Genomic DNA, 16,456 nt, shown 5'->3' with positions numbered 1-16,456 from the left:
CGATACTCTCGGTGGGACAGAATTAGAACTATCTTTGCTAAACTTGAAATATGAATTTGCCCATAAAATCTCTGCTTTTAATGGAGACAGGCTATTGAAATTTTTTTTTTGAGGCGGGGCTATCCTAATTACCATCTACCAGAATTCAGTTTTCCTCTTACAAAAAATGCCCTATCTTTTGGTTAAGAGTTTTGCTTAACTATCAGATGGTGGCCACTTCCTTAAGGTAGGTGAGTCCGGGTGGCTTGAGGTGACTATCCCATTCCTGGAGTTGCCACAGGCAGAGTGCTCAGTGACTGCTGCAGCCAGGAATGTAGGGTGCAAGGTTGGAAGCGTCAGACAAAGTCCACTTTGCAGGTAGCCTTAATTTTCAGACGTCCATGGGGAGATGGAGTCTGCTTTGTCTGTCCAAAGGGGCATCCAAAGCATATATGAGCTTTTTTTTTTTTAAAGAGCTTATAAATCACAGCCATTTATGCTTAAAGGTGGTGATTTAACCAAGGGGAGAAGCCATGATTCACTGCCAGATTCACTGACAAAAGCTTCAGTAATTTTTCTTTTAAACTTTCTCAGTTGATGGTGGTTGGCTTGCCCTCAAGACCTTGCATTGTGATACCATTTTATGCCTTTCAGAGCGTGTAATATTACCTTTAACCACAATTTTTCAATTTGCAATGGTGAATCTCTTCTCCATACTTACTCGGGAGGGAATGTGTAAAGCTGCCATGCAGGTTAGCCACCTTTTAGGTTTCATAATCCATGTCTCTCCAGCCCAGTGAGCTTAGCCGCGGCCACACATCAGAATCATCTGGGGACTAAAAACATACTTAGATCCAGTTGCCGCCTCAGACCAACAGAGCCATATACTTTTGAGGGTGGGACCTCATTAGTGCTTTGTAAAAGGACCGCAGATGGCCCTAATATATATCGCCAGGTTGAAAACCACTGTTCTAGCTTGATAAGGAAAGGAATTGAAAAAGTAAGAGGAAGCAGCATTAGAGATGCCAGTTTTTGCTTTGTCTTGGAAGGAATTAGTGAGGAATCCTATTTATTTTGTGAATAACACTCTGAAAGGCATCAGGAGGTGAGACTCATTGCATTGAGTCTTCAACTTCATCTTATCACAGACATATATCCTATGTGTTCTTCTCTGTGTCCCTACTGCTCTGACTGTAGGCTTCTTGGGGCAAGGACCATGTCTTTTTAACTACATTCTGAGTACCTAGCCCATAGTAGGTAGTCATCAAAAAAATACTGAAACAAATGAAAGACACTTTGAAGGTTTGGGAAGTTTTTAGATATTCAAACCAGAATTGGCCTTCAGAAGTTAAACTTCAGAATTCTGGCTCTCAATTCTCATGTCTGACCACTGCACTTGACCTCAGCTTCTCAGACCTGTCCTACTATCTCTCTCTGAGTCCCTCTAGATTGTTTTGGGGAAGCCCTGATGAGGTGGGGCATAGCCCTGAGGGTCTGTGTCACCTGACTTATTTGTGTCTCTTTTGTTTGTAGCCCAGTGCCTGCGAGCAGGTGTCATGGTTCCCAGAATGTACCACTGAAATTCCTGACACTCAGGAAATGAGCGATTGGATGGTTGTGGGGAAGGTAGGATTTCAGGAAAATGTACCCTGAATTGTTGGCACTTACCTTCTGACTTTTCTCCCCCTCGGTTTTGGTATGTATGTATATTCACAGGTGAAAAATGTGAATCTCACCATTCTGACAGGAATAAAGCTGTGTCAGGAGGATGTTTCAAGGGCTTTACAGATATGCCCCTGGGGGATGTGGCAGACAGGGTTTTTTCCTCCTCGTCATTGAACTTGCAAAACAACACAAAATGCATAACTTTTATCTTCCTCACAGATGCTTTTTAGAGTAGCTTATACACCTGTGTGTGTTTTAGTCACTGCTGGGCACTGTTCCAGGTAGATGAAAAGACACTGTACCTGTCCTCAGAAAGTAATGAGGGAGTTGTTATAGAGGGAATTTGTTTAATGTCCTTCTGGAAATTGTAAGAATAAAGCAGATAGCTACCACATCAGTATGGTCTAGAGAGTAGTTCTCAGAGTGTAGGGGCCCCCAGGGATCTCCAAGACACTTTCAGGGGCTCTGCAAGGTCAGAGTCATTTCACAGTGATACTGGAAAGGTATTTGCCTTTTTCACTCCGATTCTCTCACAAGTGCCGAGTAGAGTTTTCCAGAGGCTATGGCATGTGATATGACAACCAATTGAATGCAAACATGGACAGGAGAATCGAGCCATCTTCTATTAAGCCAGATATTAAGAGATTTGCAAAAATAGAATACAGTGCCACTCTTCTCACTAAATATTTTTTTTGAAATACAGTTATTTTTCATAAAAATGTTATTTATGTTAACATAACATATTGTTCTTTTAAACGGAATAAATGTTTTAAATTTTTCTCAGTTTTAATTTGTCATAAAACCTCGAGATGTATATGTACGTATATCTCCCACTTAAATAAAAGCTCTTTGGGGTCCTCTGATTCTGAAGAGTATAGAAACTGGCAACACCAAGTGTGAGCATCGTTGGTTCAGAGGTAGCCTCACTCAGATACGAGGTTGGACTTGACATCACTGTGAGCCTCCCTTGAGCCCTTGTTTTCCATGACGCTACCTACCTGGTCAGTGCCTGGTGTCCTGCATTCATACTCATCACAGAGTAAGAGGCTTCCTGGTTGAAGGACAGGCTTCTGTCACGTGGGGCAGCCCCATCCTTCTGCCTCCATGCCCTAGGGACAGACAACTTGACCATCTCCTTCCTGTTTGCTTTTCTCAGCATTCCTGAATCTTGTATCCATATGGCGCTCTCACCAGAGCACCCAGGGGACTGCTTCATCTCAGCACATCCAGAAGGATTTAGGACTTTCTTGTTCCCGCCCTCAGGGATTGCTGTTCTTGGGCAGGGACTCAAGCCCCTTCTCGCTCTACTTACTCAGAACCCTAGTTTCTCCGTTCATCCCCCTAAATGCAGTCACATGTGGTCATTACTGACTGTTTTCTTCTCCCTGTAGAGGAAGATGATCATTGAAGATGAAACAGAGTTTTGTGGGGAAGACCTGCTCCACAGTGTGCTGCAGTGTAAGGTAAGGCCTGGCGGCTGCAGCTGGAGTTGAAAACTGTGTGTGCGGGGCAGTGCTGGGCTTTGCCAGGTCTTTTGAGTCAGTACATTTTTCCTGGAGGTTGGATGTGTAGCTTGTATGTACACTTCTCCAAGGTGGCCTTTCTTTTCCCTTCCTGGTGACCTGCCTCATTAGTGGTGTGTTGTCTCTGTGATTGGTAGCCAGGAAAGGATCCATTTAACCTCGTTCAGTTGGTTCATTGTAATTTTGAGGGGGCATGGTATAATGAAAGGTTTGGAATCATTCTTTAGCGTCAGATAGACCTGAATTCAAACCCTAGTTTTTGCAGCTTTTTTGCTGTGTGACCTTGGGCCAGTTGCTTTAGCTTCATTGAGTTTGAGTTTCCTCATCTCCAAGATGGGGAGAACACATTTCCCAGAGTTGTTGTGAGGATTAAATGAAATAGTGAGTGTGAGGCTCCTTAATACTGGGTGAAATGTTAGCTTTCCCTGATGTCTTGTGGCCTGATTTGGGGTCAGGAAGTACACTGCCTGGAGCAGAGTGAGCCAAGGAAACAGAGGAAGAAGTGGGTTGGAGAAGCAGCAAGGCCTCAGACCAGCCTCACAATGCTTATATTTTTTGGCAAGCCAGAGGGTTGGGAATATCTTGACACTGACTGGTACTCATGTGAAGTGAGCCTTTTTGATTTCAGATAAAATTGGAGGAGGGAGAAGGGACCCCTGCTGTGTGGTAGGTGCCATCAGCAAGCCCTGGCTTTGGTTTATTTCCCCTCTCTCTGAGTGAGTCCCAGTTGAGTGAGCCTTAGATCAGAACTCTGGTCCCTTGGAAAGCTGGTGCTGGATGGAGAAGTGGATTTGCTGTGAGCATTAGCAATGCGCAGAGGTGACCCTGTGCATAAGCACAGATGCCTCTTATTAACCACTTACCATGTGCCCGGGTGTGCTTACATCTTGATTTTTAGCGTTTTACAGGTGATGCAGTTGAGGGTCAGAGTCTAGGGTCACACAACTGGTTATTTTAGAACTGGGACGCAGCAGGAGGGCTGTGAGTTGGGCTCCTCAAGCTCTTAAGAGCCCTGTCCCATCCCGGAGGGTGATGCTTACCTGAGGTTCTGATTCTCTCTGGGCAGAGTGTGTTTGATGTCCTGGATGGGGAGGAGATGCGGCGAGCGCGGACCCGGGCCAATCCCTACGAGATGATCCGAGGAGTCTTCTTCCTGAATAGGTTTGCTGACATTTCCGTGCCCCCCTGCTCCCCCCACACACACACACACACATGGGCTGTCCACCTTTCTTTGGGCCTCAGCTTTCCATTTGTCTGGTACTGAGTTGCGCTTCTCTGTCTCGCTTTGTTGCAGGGCGGCAATGAAGATGGCTAACATGGATTTCGTGTTTGATCACATTTTTACAAACCCGCGGGACTCTTATGGGGTGAGAACAAGATTCTGCTTCTGAATTCGTAGTGTTAAATGGGCTTAAGCTTCAGTAGCTCAGAAACTGCCATTTGTGCAATGCAATTTTTCCTGCTATGTGTTAGAGATGTGTTTTATGATAGAGATATTTCGCTTTGAGCTCCTCAGATAGGGTCCCACAGTGCATTTTGTGGTCCCAGGAGTGCCCCAGAAAGCACTGTGTCTAGGGCATCTGGCCCAAAGTCCTAGCCAGCTCTGCAGAGTCTGTAGCTCACTGCCCTTGGAGATGGGCAGGGACCTGCCTGGGCAAAATCAGCTGTGGCATCTACAGGCCTAGGGAGCAGGGAGGGGAGGCTACTAGGCAGACCATGGGCATTCATTAAACATGTATTTAGCCAGCCCCTCCTTTGTGCCAGGCACAGTGCTAGGCACCAGGAACATACTTTTGAATGAGATAGATGTGATCCCTTTCCCCATGGTGCTCAGGTTCTGGGCATTCTGGTGGACTGGAGAGCTAGGAAGGGTGCAGGGTTGGGATGTTTGTAAAGCCTTCCTGTGCTCATTGGTGTGTGGAGACCAGTTGTCTCCAGGTAGCTTTAGCCTGCCTTCTTTCTACCATGGATGATGGGGAGTATACAGTCTTTACAGTGAGCTTATGTTCCAATTCGAAATTTGTGACATCATCTGATTTGGGTGCTGTTTCTGGTATGAGACGGGAGTGATCTGGGAAATGTTTTAGAGTTGAATGAAATGTGGGTATCTGGATCCTTTCATGGTCGATTTACAATCAGCATCATGTCGCAAAACGTAGGCTGGGGCTGTGTGTTCAGTTGAGGGGGGCAGGGAGTGTAGCGCTTACATCACAGGTGGTGTCACTGAAGTTCAGGCCTCTTGTGAGTCTCAGCTCCTGTGAGTCTCTGACATTAGCCCTACCTCCCTGCCAGAGGGCCAGGGTAGGACCAAAAGGCCCATAAGAGTTGTTCCAGCTCTAAGACCTGTGATTTCAGATGTGGCCACTTTCCCTCCCTGCCTCTCTGAGTAAGCTTTGTGTGAGATCATTGTTATCAGGCCTTGGCCCTTCCCAACAAGTGGGAGAACAAAACGATTTTCTACTCTGCTACATCTCATTTCTCTGAACACACACACCCTCTGAGAAAGAAAAAAGGAAATTTCATTCTAGCATTATCAGGGGTTCAAAACATTTTTACTCAGCTCTAGAAAGTTAGTTCTCTTTGACAATGAAGGGGCCAGGAGTCAGCTGTTCCCAGACCTGTTTCTGCTTCACCCTCCCTCCTTCCACTGGGCCCCTTGATTATTCACTCACTAAAGATACTTCTTTTCCAAGTTTTTTAACATTTTACCTCTATCCACTTAATTCTTTCTGCATGCTGGCAAAACAGGCATGTAGTCCCCTTCAGCCATTAGTCATTTCTCTCTCTCAGGTCTCCTGCCCCTCCCATTTTTCAGTACCAACAGATAGCTCAAATGGGCTCTTGAAATTAGCATCTTGAGAAAATTAGGTTGATACAATGTTGATTTAATTTTCTGAGCTCCAAATGACTTCCTTTAAATCCTTTCCTGGCAGAGGAGCTCTGTCAAGCTGATGGGAAGTCACAGCGTCATTTTAGGCCTTTGAATGAAAATGCCTCCAGCAGCTAGTATCAGGTTGTTGTCTTTTGCTGTCAGGAAAATGAAGTAGGCACCAGGGTCTCACCATTCGGGTCCAGGGTAGAGATGTTAGTTACACAGGAAAAGGCAGCTGTGTCTGTAACACTTCAGGCAGTGTCTTGACCTGAATTGATTGTTAGTGGCCATGGAGAATTGCCCTTTCAGAGGTGTTTCTCTACACTCCACTATAAAATGTGATTTCTCTCTAGCCCCTAGTGTTTTCTTCTCTGTTTTCCCCTAAGAACCAGAGTGGCAGCCAAGGCCAGCAGGCTTGGTGTGTTTTTCAGGTAAGCAGAGATGCTCTAGAGCAGTTCCCAGAAGAGATGGGAGTGGCTGAAGTCCCAGGCACACACCCGCTTTACTAGGGTTGTGGTGGCTCTTGGATCAGGCAACTCATAAAATAGAAGCGTGGAGAACCTGGGGAGGTGTGGAGAGGTTGGAGTTAGAAAGCGGAGGGCGACTAAGGTTTTTTTTCCATGTGCTTCTGATTCTGCAGATTGTGATAAAAGGAGAGAAGAGACTAGGGTAGGGAAATAAAGAAATTGTAAACAAGAATTGGAAGAGACAAGGGAAAGAAGAGAATTTAGATTCTTTGGGTATATGGACGTGTCTCATAAACCATAACATTATGTGAGGGATTTGTGTGTCTGGGGATATTGTTGAGGTAAGAAAACATTGTTTTGAAGTGTAACAGGAGACAAAAACTGAGTGTAGATCTTGTAAGTTTCAGCGCTGTCTTTGTGGAAATTAGACAGCGTTTACAGAGTGCCCACTGAGTGGGAAGTACTGCACTAGGCCCTGAAAGAAGCAGGATGGAAAAGGACAAGCGCTGACTCCAAGATAGCTGGTTTAGTGCATACAATAGCTTAACGTTTGTTTAGTGTTTTACAGCGTATAAAGGTTTTTGACATATGGTAATTAATTTAATCATACAACAGTCTTGAGAAATAACCTACATTAGTTCCAGTTTACAGCTTGACATAAATTGTGTGCTTGCCCTTGACTGCACAGCCAGTGGGTGGCAGCAATGAGAACCCCAGCTGTCCTTTCTAGGAAAAGACCTTTTGGTAGTGGCCTGTGAGGGCCACACACCTTGAAATCACAAAATGAGATCATATTTATGCCCTCTTTTTGGAGGTGAGATGCTTTCACTGATTCATTCCCCTTCTTTCCACTGCCTTTTTTGGGCCAGCGGCTCACACAGAGAGGCTGGGGCCTGGGGCTGTGGCACAGCCCACAATGAGGAATGTTGTTTTTCCTCTTTCCAGCGTGTCCAGGCCTAAAACTTGTGACCCCTGCCTCATTACCACTGGGCTCTCTGGAAAGTGCTACATAACATTCTTGGCAAATGCCATCAGGTCTTTTTTTTGGTGTGCAAATGAATATAATGAAAAAATATGAACAATTGATGGCTCAGAAACAAAGAATGCTTGGGGTGGAATGGTGGGGAAGGGGAGAAAGAACTGATATATCCCAGCTAAAGTCACTTTTTCCAGAAATTTTTTCACTGTTTTGGTAAAGCTAGATAGCTATCATCAAAGGCAAGGCGCTTGCCACTTAGAAAGTGACTGGATTGTGAACATTAGTATTTCTGTTTCTTTCTTAGAGCTGTTACCCCTAAAGCTTTCTGATCTTTATGTAGCAGTTTCACAACTGGACGAGCACTCAGCCATGCCCACCTGCAGAGAGGGGAGGCTGAGCTGCTTAAGCCCCTTCCTTCCTACTGGATGTTCACCAGGGTCCTCTGCAGCCACCCACTCGAGAGCTCAGCCTCTTGTTGTCACCAGTGTAGATGGTGCATCCTCTCCGCTGTGGAGGGTCAGGACAAGTAGAATGAATTCACCATCGAGGGCCCAGGTGTGTAAAAAGAGAAGTGTAAACACACAGTATAGGTCAGTGCTGCCTTCAGCATAAATTTTAGATTAAAAGTTAAAGCTACTGAAGTGGCCAAAACAATAATCCAGTAAAAATTCAAATGATTGTTGTAACATAGTTATTCCTGAGGGCTGCCTGGAAGCTGCACACAGTGTATCCTTTTCTCTCAGCCTTGTCAGCTCCCGGCTAGCAGAGGGGCAAAGGCAGAAGAAGGGAGTGCACATGGGGAGGAGACTGGGTGCACTATATCCGAAACAGAACGGGGATTCGAGTGAAATCTGAATCAGCCTGGAGTTTAGTTAATAGTAGTGTACCAATGTTGGTTTCTTATTTTGACAAATGGCAGTGTAAGATGTTAGCAAAACTGGAAACTGGGTGAAGGGTATATGAGAACTCTGTCTGTCTCTTTACAGCTCTGTATATCTAAAATTATTCCAAAATAAAAAGTTAATTGAAAAAAAGGCAGGGGGGTGGGTCAGAGAACCTAGGAGGAAGGAGAAAAGGGAAGCAGAGGCTGGTCTGGAAAGGTAGGCGCTGTGACTGGGAGGAAGGGGTGATGTTAGAGCCCCCCAGATTTTGGTTGGTTAGGAAGCCCTGAGACTGGTGGGCGGGCTGACTGGATTCCGATTTAGCTTTGTGTGCAGATGGTATGGGAACAGGTCATTTTGTGTCTCTTTTTCCCTACCTGTAATGTGGGGGATACAGCCTCTATTCTGCTTAGTAGGACTCTTGTAAGTTAGGATAGGGTGAAAAAAGATGCTGAGGAATAAAAACTGCACGATCAGGTGCCCGTTAAGATGTTTTTATCAGGAGTCTGAGCTGGGCCTGGTGGTGCGAAAGCAGCAGGGGCATGTTGAGGCGGGGATGGCAACTCCAGAGGGTGATGGTCACAAAGGATCCATTTCCAAGGTGGGGCCCAGTGGGAACTCTGCATCGTGCTTGCTGAAAGGCTGATGTTTCTTCCCCTACCTTCTCCTCCCTGCTCCCCATTGAGCCATCTTGTTTCTCTTCCTCCCTTTCTTCCACTTGCCTTTGCAGAAACCGCTGGTGAAGGACCGGGAAGCTGAGCTTCTGTACTTTGCAGACGTCTGTGCGGGCCCGGGGGGCTTCTCGGAGTATGTGCTCTGGAGGAAGAAGTGGCACGCGAAGGGCTTTGGAATGACTCTGAAAGGCCCTAATGACTTTAAGCTGGAGGATTTCTACTCAGCCTCCAGTGAACTCTTCGAACCCTATTATGGTAGGGACACAGAGGAGATTATGAGGGGTTCTGAGGGACAGTCCTTTGTGGGGAATTTGGGTCAGAAGCAGCTGTTTCCCACTTGCTATGTTTCCTTTCTCAGGTCTCTCAGCCTGGGGTTCCCAGTCCATATCATGAAGCTCTCGATTCCCTGTAGACTCCCCCTTGTTACTCCAGCCTGTGGTATACAATTAAACACTTCAGCAGGCAAACCGTTAGCCAAGCCATATTACCGTATTTTGCCATGTATAATGTGCACTTTTTTGCCCAAATTTGTGAGGGAAAAATAAGGATGTGCATTATACATGAGTAGTACTATTTCCGTATCTATATAAATGTCTTTAATTCTCTTATTTATGCTTATGAGTTAAAAGTGTAACTCTAGAGGGCCGGCCGAGTGGCGTGATGGTTAAGAACTGGCTTGGGATGCCAGACGGCCCCGGTTCGGATCCCACATATGAGGGCCAGTGACACCGCCCTCTACAGCTAAGATGCTGAACAACAGCTCAACCTGGAGCTGGGCTGCTATGAGTCGCCGGCGACGGTATAGGCTGCAGCCCCTGTGGCAGTGGGTTGCTATGGGCTACTGTGTGTAGTCAGCAGCCAGCGTGAGCGGCCAGCAGCCACAGTGAGTGGCCGTCCAGAAGCCGGCGACTGATCTGCCTCGCCTGGGAAGAGTGCAGTGATGGTGCCAACTTGGGCCAGTGAAGCAACGTCTTCCACAACTAGATTGAAGAACAAAACGACAGCAACTTGTCTGTTTCCCTTCCCCCAATTCCCCAGCACTGTTCCCACCCCCCAATTCCCCCCCGCAAAAAAAAGTATTTCCTTAAAAAAAAAAAAGTGTAACTCTAGAAATCAATAATGATATCCGCATGCAAAATAATGCCCTGGAATATGATAACCGGTTTTGTTGAACTTATGAGGAACTTACAACAACGAAGAGTTCTTGGTCTTCTGTGATGCATAAATATCGTAAATTTGTTACCGGTACATAAAATTTCTTGTACCATAATATGTTAAAAAATAAATGCTAAAATTCCTTTATAATACAAAGAAACAAGTACCTAAGTGTAAAAAAATAAAAATTGGAATTAAAAAATTAAAATGAAAGATTTTTTTCCCTGAAAGTTTGGGTAAAAAATGTGGGTGCGCATTATACATGGGAGCACATTATACACGGCAAAATATGGTAATTTCTGCTTTCTTCTTTCATGGTGACAGGAGATAATGAAACTGCCTGATCTCTGGCTGAGAACTGACAGGGTTATTAACATACAAAACACCGCACCCATCTCCAGATCTTGTTGGACTGTGTGGGGTGTGAAATGTACTGGTAACAGACAGCTCAGGAGCCCCACAGTGGTCCCCTCTGCTTTGTCTTGGTTGTTGTCATTTGGCAGCAAATCCTAAGTCCTTTCTTAACAATCTTTATTAAAAAGTCGATATTGCAACAGAGTCGCTGGTTCAATTCCCGGCCTGAGCTGAGCTGCCAACAGCTGGCAGGGTGACTCAGCTTAATAAATCAATCAATCAATCAATCAATAAATAAATAGTTGATATTGGTTCCGAAATGTAGGTGCTTTCAACACAACTTTGGTCTTAAAGTCAAACACCCTGTGATTCAGTTGTTGACTCTTGGCTGGTCAACTCCTCTGACCTCTGCTTTGTGATAGCAGGGCCCTGTTTTTGCCTCCTGGCCCATCACTGCAGTGAATTGCTCCTCCCAGGGGCTTTTCTCCTGGGCCTGGAGACCCAGTGGGTACCTGTGTTCACAGCCCCAGAGGCTTGTGTCCCAGCTCCTGGGAGGCACAGGGCAGATGAGCTAAATGTGAATTTTGTGTCCTGCTAGGCGAGGGTGGAATCGACGGAGATGGAGACATCACCCGCCCAGAGAACATCACTGCTTTTCGGAATTTTGTCCTGGATAACACGGATCGCAAGGGTGTCCACTTTCTGATGGCTGACGGGGTAGGTGATCTCTCCATAGGGTGATGCTTTAGGGATTTATCACCTTAGAGGCTTGAGACTTGTTTTGTTTTTAAAGATTTTATTGGGGAATTGGGGGAGGGAAACAGCACTGGGGAATCGGGGAAGGGGAACAGATAAGTTGCTGTCCTTTTGTTCTTCAGTGCTTGAGACTTGTTTTTGTTTTGTGTTATTTGGTCCTTTAGTTGCCCTGGAAGGTACTAGCTCACTATTCAGATAGTAGGGGATGTAAGATGGATGTTTTTATTTTTTTGTACATATTTTCCCAAACCAGTTCTTAACCATCGCACCACTTGGCCGGCCCTTTGTACATATTTTCAATGATAACTCTGTCAAGGCAGTGATGTTATGGACACCTTTGCTTGGAGCAGGTGGCCCTTCTCAGCTTGCTTCTTCAAAGGGCCTCAGTTGGCTGTGAGACACAGTGAGGGAGGACCATGACTAAGATGAACTAGACGAAACTAACCAGGAAGAACATTTCCCCATTTGTCACCTGGATGCTGCTTCTGGCAGAGGCTGTCTGCACATGGCCACTCCTGAGCCTCTGGGTTGGCTGACAGATGACGACATAACCAAAGGCAGCAGCTCAGGGGAACCCACAGGAGGCTTTGTCAGGGGCTGGGCTAAAGTCAGTATTCAAGGAGCCTTGTTCCTCAGGCAACTGCTTGAGGCACAGAGGAGCCCACTGCAGCTTTCTCATGTGTCAGACAGTCTTTTCACCACGTAGACTAAAGGAGGGACAGGGAACATGGCAGCTGCTCCAGGGTCACATGGCTAGAGGTGAGAAAAGCCTCTGGAGCTCTTTGGGTGACCTTTTAGGCTGAAAAGTGTGGAAAGGTGAAGGCATGTGCAGGCTGAAGATGCCCTGGCTCACAGCTCACCACAGCATTGTGCACAGCAGGGAATAGCAGATGGACACACCAGGGGGGTTTGGGGGTCTCATAATGCTTGGGAGGCAGCTGTTGCAGGGTGACAACTAGAGTGGCAAACTCAAGGATTGTCTTTCTGCTTCAGCAATGTAGACTGGTGACCTGGGCTGCCTTTTTTTTTGGTTGACCCTATAAACACGCATGCGTTTTGAGAAGCATCTGTAAATCTGGAAGACATTGCTAACTGTTGTTGAGTCATTTAGCTGTTACCTTCATAGGACCGAGTCAGGGAGACCTGGCCTGGCTGGTCTTAATGGAGGCCAGCCTCATTTACTTTTTATTATTAATATTATTGTGATAAAAAGCACATAACATAAAATGTTTCATCTCAACCATTTTTAAGTGTACAGTTGAGTCGTGTTAAGTATATTCATCTTGCTGTGGAACGGATCTTCAGTACTTTTTTCATTTTGCGAAATTGAAACTCTATGCCCATTGAACAGTAACTCCCCTCTCCCCTACCCTCCTTTGCTTCTCTGTGAGCTTGGCTCCCTGCTCCCTGCTGGGATCTCACAGGGAAGGAGACCACTCCAGGAATAGCAACTGTACTACATTCTTGGAATAAACACCCCGGCCAGAGACTCAGCCAGCTAGAGGGAGAGGCTTCATGGTCTTGGGATAGGACTGTGGATTTTGTAAGTCCTGGTCAGCAGGGGAAAGAGAGACCGCTGACCGTTGTTGTGCTCACTTTCTCCTGTCTCCAAACTCGGCCTGTGCAGCGGTCAGCGCAGAGGCTGAGTGAGCCCACGCAGAGCACTCACCCCACACGTACTCCCTGGGTCTCGTCAGAGTCACAAGGGCATTCCGTGTCCTGCCTTGTCGTTGGCCTGTGACCAGCCAGCGTTTTGCATCTGTTCTGCTCACTCTTCCCTTGGGTTCCTATGTGAGCTTTATAATATTCGGGACCACCTCCTTGGAAAAGCAGACTTGGTTCCGTCCCCTGGGCATGACAGAGCAGGGAAACAGCCCTGTTCCAGTAGTCACGCCCTGGTCCTAATGCTGGCTTCATCCATAACGGACCATATGACCATGCCAGACTAATTCAGATGCCAAGCCGTATCTTTATCAGTCAGCGGTGGAGAACAATGAAAACACATCAGGAAATCTCAGTGAAGATGAGGTAGGGATGCTCTTTTCAGTCTTCATCACTGCTCTTTCCCACCCCAATCTTTCTGCTCTCATTTCAGGGTTTCTCCGTGGAGGGGCAGGAGAACCTGCAGGAAATCCTCAGCAAGCAGCTGCTGCTCTGTCAGTTCCTCATGGCGCTGTCTGTTGTCCGGACAGGTGACCCTTCCTCAGCTGTCTCCCTACCCAGAACCCACTAGAGGCCCTGTTGGACAAGAGCATGTGCAAGGGTTGACATGGAAGTTAAAAAAAAAAAAAAAATCTGTTTCTGTTAGGTGACAGGTGGCTGACTGAGGAGTTTGGGGAAGAAAGTGCTATAGAATCCCTAAAATCCCCTCTAAAGCCACGTCTCCCCTTGAATTGCCTCTGACTTTTGCCTCTGAATTGTCTCTGACTTTTAATGGACCCAGGTTCTGGGCCCCTGACTTGGTCGTATTTACTTCCTGAGACTGCCTTCCCCACCTCTTGCACTAGAACACACTGACCCACTGACGGCTCTTGGTGTCTTCTCTCTAACCCAGGAGGCCACTTCCTCTGTAAAACCTTTGACCTGTTCACGCCGTTCAGCGTGGGGCTCATCTACCTGCTGTACTGCTGCTTTGAACGAGTATGTCTCTTTAAGCCGATTACCAGCCGGCCTGCCAACTCAGAGAGGTGAGGCTTTCCTCTCTATTTTCATCAGACGAGTGGGCTGAATGTCAGAACACAAATCCTTGTGCATCTTTCTGGCATGACTGCTCAAGCTACAGCAAAAACCTTGACTTTAAAGAAGTGATTAGTGCCCAGAGGAGGTGGGATTCGTATCTTAGTGGTTCTGTGATATGCCAGTTCAGCCTCTCCCTCCTTCTCCACATGCCTTATTCACCACAGTTATGGAGGAGATCCTTGACTTGGCCCAGGAGGGAGAAGGTGACCGATAGAAGGGATACCTGGAGGGATATGGGTTGGGGCAGGGCAAGGGCACTACCAGGTGGGACACAGTGCCCGTGCACAGTGTGAGGGAAGATGTGGCCAATCTGAACTGCCAGGTGGCTTGTTAAAACCCGATTTCTGGGCCCCGTCCCTGGAGAGTCTGATTGATGAAGTCTGTAATTTAACAGACCCTCAGGTCATGAGGTGATGGTGATGCAGCTAGGTTGGCACAGGGCAGCTGGGAACGACTGCCATAGAGAGTAGAAAATAGAGCCCCACATAAAAAGGAGGGATTTGAGGTAAACGTTTGCGGCACAGAGCCTGTGCTGCATTTTGTGCCAAGACTTAAGGCTCCTGAGCCCCATGACCCAGTGAGGGGCTTGGGGAGGAGGAATGGTGGTGGGGAAGCTCAGTGGGGTGACAGGCTTTCTCTTGCAGGTATGTGGTGTGCAAGGGCCTGAAGGTGGGCATAGACGATGTGCGGGATTACCTCTTCTCAGTCAACATTAAGCTCAACCAGCTGCGGAACACCGACTCCGACGTCAACCTGGTGGTCCCCTTGAAGGTGATCAAGGAAGACCAAGAATTTACTGACTACATGACACGGTCCAATGAGAGGTAAGCAAACCAGTGTTTTTTGCTGGCTCCACTAGGGTGTCAGGGAAGACCTGAGAACAAAGGACTGAATGACTGGCTCTTGGTATCACTTTGTCAACCCTGGAAAATTGGTGACTGGGATTGGTCTGCTTGTTCTAGGGCTCCCTGAGACTTAGAGTACCTTGGGGACCCTCATCCTGCTCCCACACCCTGTGACAGGGGTGTCGGTGGGAGCCTGGCTGGCACAGCCCTGCCCGTGGGAGCCTGAGTATGGTAGTGAAACCTAGCAGAGTAGCCTTGTCCTGTGTCCCTGGCGGCAGGAGTAATTTCCCTTCAGTTGCTTCTGTTTTTGTAAAAGGCCGTCATGCTTGTTGCCTTGTGAAGCCTCTGTGAAGGCAGGAGATGGCTGGAAAGCAAGTATATGACATGCTTTGGAAGTTTCTGGTACCAAAGCTTTTGCCAGTTCATGAGTTCCCCAGATGGGTGATCTGAATGCTTTTCTTTTCTTTTTTTTTTTTTTTTAAACCTTCTTTAATTGTTTTCCTCCTCCCTGTTAGTGGTAATAATTTAAAGTTGTGACAGTTGGCTCAGTTTTCTAACTGGGCAAGCATTAGATAAAAGTTTTTTGAGGTAGGTTGGAGAGTTGTATAGTAGCAATGAATCAGAAGAAGTGCTTTCTTAGGGGTCCAAATAGGCATTGAAAAGGTCATTTTATTCATTCATCTGTCAATGGACATTTAAGTTGTTTCCACACCTTGGCTGTTGTGAATAGTGCTGCAGTGAACATGGGGATGCTGATACCGTTCCGAGATCCTGATTTCAGTTCTTTTGGACAAACACCCGGAAGTGGAATTACTAAGACATAATGGTAGTTCTGGTTTTTTATTGCCTCGTTGCACTGATTAGTTCCTCCAGTGTGATGCTGAATTGAAGTGATGAGAGCAGACATCCTTGCCTCGTTCTTGATTTTAAGTGTAAACTATTTAACTGTTAAGTATGATGTTAGGAGTAGTTTTTTGTAGATGTCTTTTATAAGGTTGACAAACTTTTCTTCTGTTCCTAGTTTGCTGAGAGTTTTTATCATAAATGGATGTTTAGTTCTGTCAAATACTTTTTCTGTATATGTAGAAATTATTTTTCTAATTTATTCCATTTATAGTGAATTACATTGATGATTTTCAAATGGTAAACAGATCTTGCATTTTTGTATGAACTCCAGTTGGTCATGCATTATCACTCATATATTGCTATATTTGATTTACTAATATTTTATTAATGATTTTTGTGTCTATGTTCATAAGGATATTAGTCTCTAAATCTGTATTCTTTTGAAGTCCTTGTCTGGTTTAAATATACATATATATTTAAATGCTATAAATTTCCCTTTATAGCCTCTATGCATAAATATATTAAAAGAAAAAAGGGTCCAAAATCAAAGAAGCTAGAAAAAGAAGAGAAAATTAAGCCCAAAGGAGAACAACTAAGATTATTCTAGCCAGCAAAGCTACCCTTTAGAATTGAAGGACAGATAAAGAGCTTCCCAGACAAGAAAAAGCTGAAGGAGTTCATCACCATGAAACCATAGTTACAAGGAATCTTAGATGGACTT

At 46.0% G+C, this 16,456-nt stretch overlaps 1 protein-coding gene across 1 annotated transcript in view; it reads left to right on the top strand.

Moving 5' to 3' along the window:
• The window catches only part of CMTR1 (cap methyltransferase 1), a 49,886-nt gene that overhangs the window by 18,060 nt on the left and 15,370 nt on the right, over nucleotides 1–16,456 (top strand). The window contains exons 8-16 of the mRNA XM_019666566.1: nucleotides 1,513–1,605; nucleotides 3,036–3,107; nucleotides 4,234–4,328; nucleotides 4,462–4,534; nucleotides 9,097–9,295; nucleotides 11,148–11,266; nucleotides 13,401–13,497; nucleotides 13,860–13,992; nucleotides 14,689–14,868. Of these exons, the coding sequence (XP_019522111.1) occupies nucleotides 1,513–1,605; nucleotides 3,036–3,107; nucleotides 4,234–4,328; nucleotides 4,462–4,534; nucleotides 9,097–9,295; nucleotides 11,148–11,266; nucleotides 13,401–13,497; nucleotides 13,860–13,992; nucleotides 14,689–14,868 (1,061 nt within the window). The remainder of the gene's footprint in view (nucleotides 1–1,512; nucleotides 1,606–3,035; nucleotides 3,108–4,233; nucleotides 4,329–4,461; nucleotides 4,535–9,096; nucleotides 9,296–11,147; nucleotides 11,267–13,400; nucleotides 13,498–13,859; nucleotides 13,993–14,688; nucleotides 14,869–16,456) is intronic.

Source organism: Hipposideros armiger, unplaced genomic scaffold (assembly GCF_001890085.2).
Source record: "Hipposideros armiger isolate ML-2016 unplaced genomic scaffold, ASM189008v1 scaffold_475, whole genome shotgun sequence".
Lineage (NCBI taxonomy): Eukaryota > Metazoa > Chordata > Mammalia > Chiroptera > Hipposideridae > Hipposideros > Hipposideros armiger.
The sequence above is the reverse complement of the archived record's forward strand: the minus strand, read 5'-3'. Positions and strand labels throughout refer to the sequence as shown.